Below are 9,167 nucleotides of genomic sequence, written 5' to 3' on the forward strand. Positions count from 1 at the left end.
TGGTCCATAAGGAATGGCAAACAATTATTACTGGCTCTGCCTTTTTCTCTTGAATCTCCCAGGCAGTCTGTTCTAACATCTGCTGTGAGTCTTTGTTTTTGTTTTTGTTTTGCAGCTTGCAAAAGGAAAGAACAAGAACACGGGAAGGATAGAGGCAACACACCCAAAAAGCCCAGGTTGGTCTTCACAGATGTCCAGCGTCGAACTCTACATGCAATATTCAAGGAAAACAAGCGTCCATCCAAAGAATTGCAAATCACTATTTCCCAGCAGCTGGGGTTGGAGCTGAGCACCGTGAGCAATTTCTTCATGAACGCAAGGAGGAGGAGTCTGGACAAGTGGCAGGACGAGGGCAGCTCCAATTCAGGCAACTCATCTTCTTCATCAAGCACTTGTACCAAAGCATGAAGGAATAACCACGAACTAAACCTCGGTGGAAAAGCTTTAAATTAAAAAAAAAATTTTTAAAAGACCAGGACCTCAAGATAGCAGGTTTATACTTAGAAATATTTGAAGAAGAAAAAAAAAGTGTTATTTATAGTCCAAAGAAACCAAAGACTTAGCTCACCTGCATTCTGACTTTGTTCGGAGACACACACTTCAGCGGGGCAACGACTTGGCAAGAAAAATTATGAGCAGGAAAGCACCACTGGATCTCACACCTTCAATCCATGATCATTCTCGCTGTGCTTGGCTGTTTTGTGGTTTGGAGCATAGTGATTTTGAGCCATTGAGTGGACATCTTTTAAGATCAGACTTTCTCATCTGTTCCACCATGCTATGAAGGTGTATGGTGTCTCAGTACTGTGTGTGGGTACGTGAGTGCATACACACACACACACACACACACACACACACACACACATACACACACATATGCACACACCACCAGTGGTTAGGGACTTAGGCAGGGCTGGTCTTCAGGAAGGGTTGTGCTATAGGAGTACAACCAACATAGTGTGGGTTGTCTGAGTTCATTGGATAGGAGTGTGATTTCACTTGTCTAGCCTAGCGTTTGAACCTGCCAGGCCCGCAACCTAAATGCAGATTCAAACCCAGCAAAGAAAATTTGAATGACACCTAAACCAGTGCATTCTCTTTGTTTGTTAAGGAATGTTCAGATATTTTTTAAGAAATGAAACAAGAGTCCATCCATTTAAAAAAAAATCACCTAGGTACCAAAGAACACAATATTATAGTGCAGGTATTTTATTGCAATGATTTTAATAACCAAAGCTATTTTTACACAAGATAGTATGTAAAGTTATACGTATGAACTGATCTAGCTGTAATACACATGCCACATAGAATCATGACTATTATTTATGACTCTGGAAGCATTTGAAATATTAGTTTTCAGAACTGGCAAGAAAGAATGTAGCTTCAGGGAAGCAATTAATATCATAACAGAGAGGTCAATGTAGTGTACATGTACGTCCAGATGGCACACTCCCTTTTGGGATCCATAAATGATACTTAAATAGACACATAGTCATGATGCCATAGTCTATTCATAGCGGAGAAAACCTGGGGATTCTTCCAAAGTAGGACCCCATTTGTAAATTAGAAAACTAAGTTTAACAGAGCAAGTAATTAAATTAGAAAATTTGTTCTAAGTAATGCTATTTTTTAGTAAAAGACCACTAAATAAAGGATATCATATTTAGGTTAATTTGACTTAAAGTTGCTTTTTGCATTTGACACCAAATACCCTTTTAAAATACTTTGTAAACACACAAAGTGAGCAGACCAAATTATTATAAAAATAAACTGTCCAGTATTCGTAGTTAAATTGATTTTATTGCCAGTCTCGGATAGTTTATGACTTAGACATCAATAAAAATAGCAGATGTAACTGAGAAATGGTGTAACAGCATAGAAAAAAAAAAAAACAGAATTCTAGTGGAAGACAAGACTTTGGGCTCTACAGGCTTGAAGCTATTTATTTCACTAAGCATAGCCTCCAAAGTGTACTACATTCTTTCTTGCTATGGCATTAAGCTGGAAGTTTTTTGACATAAAGTCCACTCTCTAACAGGAACAGATAAAACACTAGACCTGAGTTTCCAAATACAAAATTTTCAATTTCTGTTTTTCCAAATCACTTACCTACAGCTGGAGAAATCAAAGGGGAAGAAAAAAAGCTGACACAGTTGCATTGGTAGTACCTAAGGGAATCAGTTGCTTCTCAGAAAAATTCTCTCTGAATTCATTGAACTGTGACTCATAGAAGTGGATACCTTTTGTACTATTAGGTAAAGAACTGGGTGCTCTTGGTTAATTACCACACCTAATTAGAAATATAAAATGAAATGTCTCCACAATAAGTTGTTGATTGAGATTCATTAAAATGCTAAAGAAAAAAAAATTGAACCACCTTGACACAAAAACCTAACTCCCTAAGGTCAAATCGGGAGCATCTAGGTCTATAGAGGTCTAGAAGAGACAGGCACCTGGAGAGGAAGCTAAAGCAACAAGCCATCGGGATCTCCTTCATGTCTGCTATAGAATAAGAAAAGCAAACCAACACATACTTCTCCTTTAATGAAATAGCGCATTTACCTTGACACATTTTGTTTTAGTATTTTCTTTTAATCTCACACCAAATTCCAGCTTAAAATTTTCCCTTCTAAACATGGCACAATTACAACTCAACTATTAAAAGAGACCATTTCAATGGCTACCCTTAGAGAGATGCTTAACATATGATCTTGTTAATGACACAAACCAAAAGGAAAAGACTAATTAATTAACTTTTTCTCTCTCTCCAGAATGGAGGGGGCCAGGAGTACAGCTGTATAGTTATAATTTAGGAGGGAGGAAAGCTTTATTTATTTAAAACATGAGAGTTTTAAATGCAGGGAAATTCAAGCTGTGTCTACACACAATCTTACCAAATTCAGCACCCCAGGAAAAACAAAAGTTGAGTTCAAACACCATGCTTTTTGTTTTGTTTTTGCTATATTACTCCGTCAGGTTAATCCAATTGCATTTTACGTTTTCAACCAATTATTTTGGTACTGTGTAGACACAGTCTCAAAGAATATTACTATATCTCTAATATTCCCATCATAATAGTTTTTTTGAAAAATAATCCAGTGATCCTACTTGCTAACACCAAAGATAATTTTCATACCAGCATTGAATTTGCACCCATCACATAGTTTCAGGGCTTAGAGATATATTTTCTCATGAACAGACGCACAAATCAGAGCCTGAAAAGCAATTTTTTTACTAGACTATTCAAGCATACTCACAACCTTTGCTGTTTAGAAATCATAATGGACAAACTCAGCTTCTCACAAGCAATACACTCTTATGTCATGTATGACTGATTATTGCTTCTAACTTGGCATGTAGCATAAATTTATGGCTCAGGTTTTTTAACCTACCACATTCAATGGAGCAGATTACGTGCCATTTGCTCACCCATTATGTCTCAATCCTTTTGCAAAATCCATCCAAAAAAAGTATCCCACACTTTTATTGGTATATTTGTTTTTTCCCACACTGCACATCACATAACATGTTTGGGGTTTTTTTGGTAGAATGGAAGTTAAACTGTTTTTGACCAGACATCATTCAGGTCCTCTCATGACTGCAAGCTTCCCTCAAAGGAGGCAAAGACAGAGAGCATGGGAGATATGACATCTGGACTCTCCAAAAGCCCAGATTTCAGTAAGTGTTCAGGTAGGTAAATGAATTCTGGATGTCAGGAACTAAGTATTTAGTCCTGGATGCAGCTGGTATAGATCCTTAAGCCCAAAGAGAATGTGGAGAAATTCAGGCATTCGATCTGAACATGTCACTCTTCATTAAAAAAAAAAAAAAAAAAAAAGCATAATTACATTTCCAGGACAAAAAAGTAAAAGTACTATGCTCCTTTTGGACTCATGCCACTCCCATTGCTACCCCAGGTGAATGATCCGTCTTTGCAGGTTAAATGCAAACTTTGCTATACCAAAGAGTCCTAGGACATTTTCACAAGAGCTATAAAGGCAATTTCCCTAAGAAAGGTCCTCCCTTCTTTGTACATAAAGGATGAAAACTATGCATTTAGCAAACAAAGAGAAAGCACTTCTCCCTTTCCTATCTAGTTGTTTAGGGTGCATTCAAACACCAGAGGCCATTTTGAGATGCGATTGGCCTTCTGGATTATTCTTGTGGTGTGGTTAGCTTTACAGTACATTTGGTAACTATTTCCTATATAGTAAGGACAAAGAAGCAGAAGGTAAGAAATAGCTACTTCCATGTGTTAAAAAAAAAAAAAAAAAAAAAAAAAGTGTAAAGATCTACTATTTATAGTGTGAACCAAAGACGCTACCTCACTCGATTTCCATTGGTGATTTTAATCACATTGATGATACCAAAGAATACCAAAGATATTTTCATGCACGGACTTGGTCTGCAGAGGGAGCTCCACCCCTTCCCCTCCCCCACCTCCCCTCCCCCCTCCTCGCTCTTCACTCAGTGTGTAAACTTGTCTTCATTCTTAATGATAATGATACGAAATGACAACAACATTAGGAAATACTACTCTTACTACTGCTAGTTCTCCTTGTAAATCTCTAGGCAAACATGTTGCAAACTTTGTAAACTCCTAGGACGAGTGCCTTGCTTGAACCAAAGTGTTAAACCGCTGTTGACCTCTCACCTTATACTCTTTGAATACCTCAGCCTCTTAGAAAGGCCACTAATGAAAAAAAAAAAAAAAGGAATAATTATTCACCGTGGTGCTTTTTCCGTGCAACCATGCAATGAAACTTTCTTTGATACCAAAGGATGACTCCCCCCCCCCCCAATTTCTTGCTGATAAACCAAAGCTCCTCCTCCTCGTTCCCTCTCGAGGTCCCCCCACCTCCCCGAGTCCCTTCGCCAGGCAGGCCGTGCATCACTTTTACCAATTCCTCCAAATACCTCATAGTAATAAAGTTTTAGGGTTATGTTGTATAGAGAGTCTATGTGATAAGGCAGAACTTACTAGTTTGATAATTGTTAAGGTTACTTTAAAAAAAAAAACTTTATAATTCTTATTTATTTTGTAGTTTGTATGTTTGGGATGTCCCCCGCCCTCCCCCCTTCGGTTTGGGGTTTATTTTCTTGGCAGAACTGCTCTGTGGCTCAAGGAAGACTTAATTTCCGGAAATGTTCCCCAGGTGGGTTAAAGGTTGTGTAAAAATGCAAGAATGGAATAAGAAAGGATTATCATTTTTGACGGTTGGTGACTTACAAAGTTTTTGTGTTTCGTAGTTAATTTGTTTCCACAGGGTAAAAAAAAAAAACATATATATATATATATATATAAACCTCTTTTTTGTGAAACTGGTTCCTATTTTTCTCTATAATGTGCTGTGATTTTTTTAATTTAATTACATTTTATATGAGCTTATTTAATCACTGCTTTAATTTATGACTGTGTAGTTTTTACCGTGTATATAGTAGAATTGAAATGGCCAAAGCTTTATGTTACAATCTTTTTGTTCTTGATGCTAAGATAAGCTGAAGGCAAGAGCTTCTCTTAACTGCAGGGTGTATCTTTGGCTTTTTCTTAGCAGGCACTTCAATGTGTGTTGTGAACACTGCCAGGTTCCCCCCTCAAAAAAACTTGTACATGCCAAAATTAGTGTTTCAAGGTAGTCTTTTCGACACTTAGAAAGGAGAAAGGCATTATTCGTGTTCTTCCTTTAATTTATTAATTTTTTTTTCATTTTTAGAGAAGATTATTTTGCAGGTTAGACCTGAAATTCCAAAGAATTTAAGAGTTGTTTAAATGTTTCAAAGCACCGGCATTTGTGAGATACTTTGCTACCTTTTTTTTTTTTTTTAACCGTTCACACGGGTATGAGAAGTAAAGAGTATTAAAAAAAAAAAAAAAAGAAAGAAAGAAAGAAAAGAAAAAGAAAAGAAAAATTCAAAGAGGCAAGCTAACTTGAATTTGGAAATCCTCCTAAATCTCACCAAGTTTCTGAACTGCATCAAGGCAAGGGGCAGGGCAGAGGGGCAATTCCTCCTGGAGAGCTGAGGAAAGGATGATGGCTTTGTGCACTTACAGAGAAAGTCAAGGCTGAGAGGCAGCTGGCTCAGCTCCTGCCTGTCTGGCCAACCCATAGAAGAAGCAAGACTTGATTGCTTGGCCCCAGTTCTCAAGGAAGATGTTTCACAGTTATATGTTCCTCTCCACAGCTGTTTCTTATAATCTGTTACCTACAATTACCCCCCACTCCCTAGCCCCACTCCCTCAAGAATGGCAAGAGCTCTCCTCAAATGTGAGTCCTGAGTGAATGTAACCCAGCCCTCTTTCCATTTGTCTCTCATCACTCTTCATCTTCCCTTCATCTTCCCGTGACTTTTCCTGTCCAAACCAGAGATGGGCCCTGCCCCAGGCCCCCTTAAATTGAGGCTGTTCAGATACTTGGACCTGCTTTAGGTCAGCACACACACACAAATCTCAGCCAATCAGCAGCATCCTCAGAAGCGCCGGTGCCCACTGCTTTATTTTGCTGAAATAAGTTGCTTCAACTACATGGCATAAAACCACAGATGTAAATACTTTTCCTCTCAACACAAGAATTTTATCTTATTTTCTTTTGCAGGGGTATTAGGGGTGGGGAAAGAAAGGGAGGGGTTAGAATTTGGGTCAAATGTTCCATTTTCTTAGAAACATTTTTATACTTGTTATGTATGTTAATAGGGCAATAAATCTGCTCTGAGTTGCAGGATCATTGGTAAGCATTGATTAATTATTTGTTTTTAATACAAATGCTGAGCAGTGAGTTACAGAAAGCCCAGGAAAATTGTTGAGGAAGTAGACTTTTACCATCAGCAATGAAACGCTGAACAGAGTTGTATTCACAAGGTCATATTTTCTGTTTCTGTGTTAGTCTTGATTTTTTTGTGGTATGTTCTGCATTTATTACATAATCATTGTGGGCTCGTTTTAGATTTGCCGTCTAAACCAAGTGACAAGTATTTTTTAACAAATAAACTTTAAAACATTGTCTTCCACTCGCTTCGGTAGTTGTCTTCATATCTCCCTGTGTTTCTTGTCCCCTCAGAAGGCAGCCCATCTGTCACTCACTTAGACCTGTCTCTCCCCTTCTTCTGTTTTCAGTACACTTTGACCCTAGCTATTGTTTGAGTGTGACTCAGTTTCCCTGTTCAAGTTAGCTTGATGGTTTATTATGTAAGGAGGGTGCCTAAGACAATCATCAGGTAAAAAAAAAAAAAAAATTAAAATTCAATTTTAAAAAGATCAGTAGAGTAGAAAATCTTCCAAGAGCAGAGGGAGTTCTTCCTTAGCAATGAAAAAAAAAAACCATAAATAATTAATTACTTTAAAAACCTAACCATGAGGGGCTTAGAAGATTTTTGATAAAAGACAAATGTTGCTGTCATTTTCTTTGTCAATTAGAAAGCCGTGGTAGTTTCTATGTTGCATCTACATTTCAGACTAAATGATTATTGTACCCAGTTATGGTTGTTCGCTAATATTTTGTCTCTCTCTCTTTCTCTCTGTCCAATGCTTCTTCTGTATTTTTGTGTGTAGCTACAAAAAGTGTAATGCATTAGGCATTATTCTGGTTTGTTTATGAGTATCTCCTGTACTGCATTAAGGTTTCTTTCACTTTTTTTTAAGCTTCGCTACTGTTCTCACTTTATGCCGTGCAATATCATCTGCTGTGTTTGCTAAGCAAAAAAGAAAAAAAGAAAAAAAAGCAAGTGATGATGCCATCATGCTTTTCAGTGTTAAAATGTTTCAGCATTTATGTAGTCACCAAAATGTAGTAAAATAAAATGTTGGATTTTCCAGCACTTTAAATTTAGACAATTCTTGCCTTCTTTTGTTTTTATTCTCTGCACTTCTCAGCAAGTAGTTCATGGATTTTCTTTGGAGAAAGGATGAAGCTTAAAGGGTAATGTATTTGACAACTCAAGCCAGTTTTATGGTTTGATGAAGGATTCATTACAAGAGAAAAAAGAAAATGGTGTTCTCCAGTGAAGCAGGAGGCGGTTTTTTTTTTTTTTAAGTTTTTATTTTTAAGTAATCTCTATACCCAACAAGGGGCCCGAACTTACAACCCTGAGACCAAGAGTCACATGCTCCATTGACTAAGCCAGCCAGGTGCCCCAGGAGGCTGTTTTTAAATAGAAGTGGGACATTCTAATTGTAGATGTTAGCCATTTATATTAACCTAATTGACTTTCAGATGAAATAAAAATTATTATTAGAGAGAATGGCCTTTAAAAGTCCTCATCAGTAAAATACTGTATGTGGGGGAGGGGGGTGGGAGGTGGGGGGGTCACGATGCTCAGGAGGTAGGGAAGAACCCAGAATTAGAGAATTAGGATCTTCTTTTCTTTAATAGAGTGTAGTGATTGATCAAGAGCCGTAGTTCAGAGAAAAGGGAAACTAGGTTTGGAATGCCTGCTGTTCTGATTACTAGATTTGTGGCCTTGGGCACATTCTTTTTTCTTTTTCTTTTCTTTTTTTTATAATAGTCACAGAGAGAGAGAGAGGCAGAGACATAGGCAGAGGGAGAAGCAGGCTCCATGCACCGGGAGCCCGACGTTGGATTCGATCCCGGGTCTCCAGGATCGCGCCCTGGGCCAAAGGCAGGCGCCAAACCGCTGCGCCACCCAGGGATCCCTGGGCACATTCTTAATTTCAATGATTTAACCTTCTGAAATTTCATTTTCCTCATCCATAAATGGGAAAAAGTATCTATATTATAGAGTTGCTGTGAGGATTAGAAATTAGAAGTAAGTAAAGCTTAGTATAGTGTCTGGCATATGTCAAGTCCTTAATAAATCTTAGTTATTTTTATTATTGGTAAATATCTTAAAACGCAGATTTTTTTCTAGTTAAAAAAATTAATTTCTAAGTCAAGTTTTCCATTTTTTCAATATAAGAACAGGACTGCTTTCTTGGCATATTCTAGCAATTACTTTATATTCTCTAAAGGTAGGAGATTTGCAACAAAGATATAGAATAAAATGTGAATAGAGCTTTTCCAAGTGGTCCAGTGGGTTGATCCTGAAGAGATATCCAGTTTAATGTCGAAGTACCAGGACACCAGAAAGGAAAAAACATCCTGTCTAGAAGATGGTTTTTGAATGGCAAGTGGACTTTGACCCTGACAAAGAGGAAGAGACTCTTAGAGGCATCC

At 37.7% G+C, this 9,167-nt stretch overlaps 1 protein-coding gene across 1 annotated transcript in view; it reads left to right on the forward strand.

Annotated features, from left to right (window-relative positions):
- Positions 1 to 3,858, forward strand: part of ONECUT1 (one cut homeobox 1) — a 40,937-nt gene extending 37,079 nt beyond the window's left edge. Inside the window, exon 2 of the mRNA XM_041744447.1 lies at positions 116 to 3,858. Coding sequence (XP_041600381.1) covers positions 116 to 408 — 293 coding nt within the window. The 3' untranslated portion in view covers positions 409 to 3,858. The remainder of the gene's footprint in view (positions 1 to 115) is intronic.
- The last annotated feature ends 5,309 nt before the right edge of the window (positions 3,859 to 9,167 follow it).

This window comes from Vulpes lagopus, chromosome 2, assembly GCF_018345385.1.
Source record: "Vulpes lagopus strain Blue_001 chromosome 2, ASM1834538v1, whole genome shotgun sequence".
Classification (NCBI taxonomy): Eukaryota; Metazoa; Chordata; class Mammalia; order Carnivora; family Canidae; genus Vulpes; species Vulpes lagopus.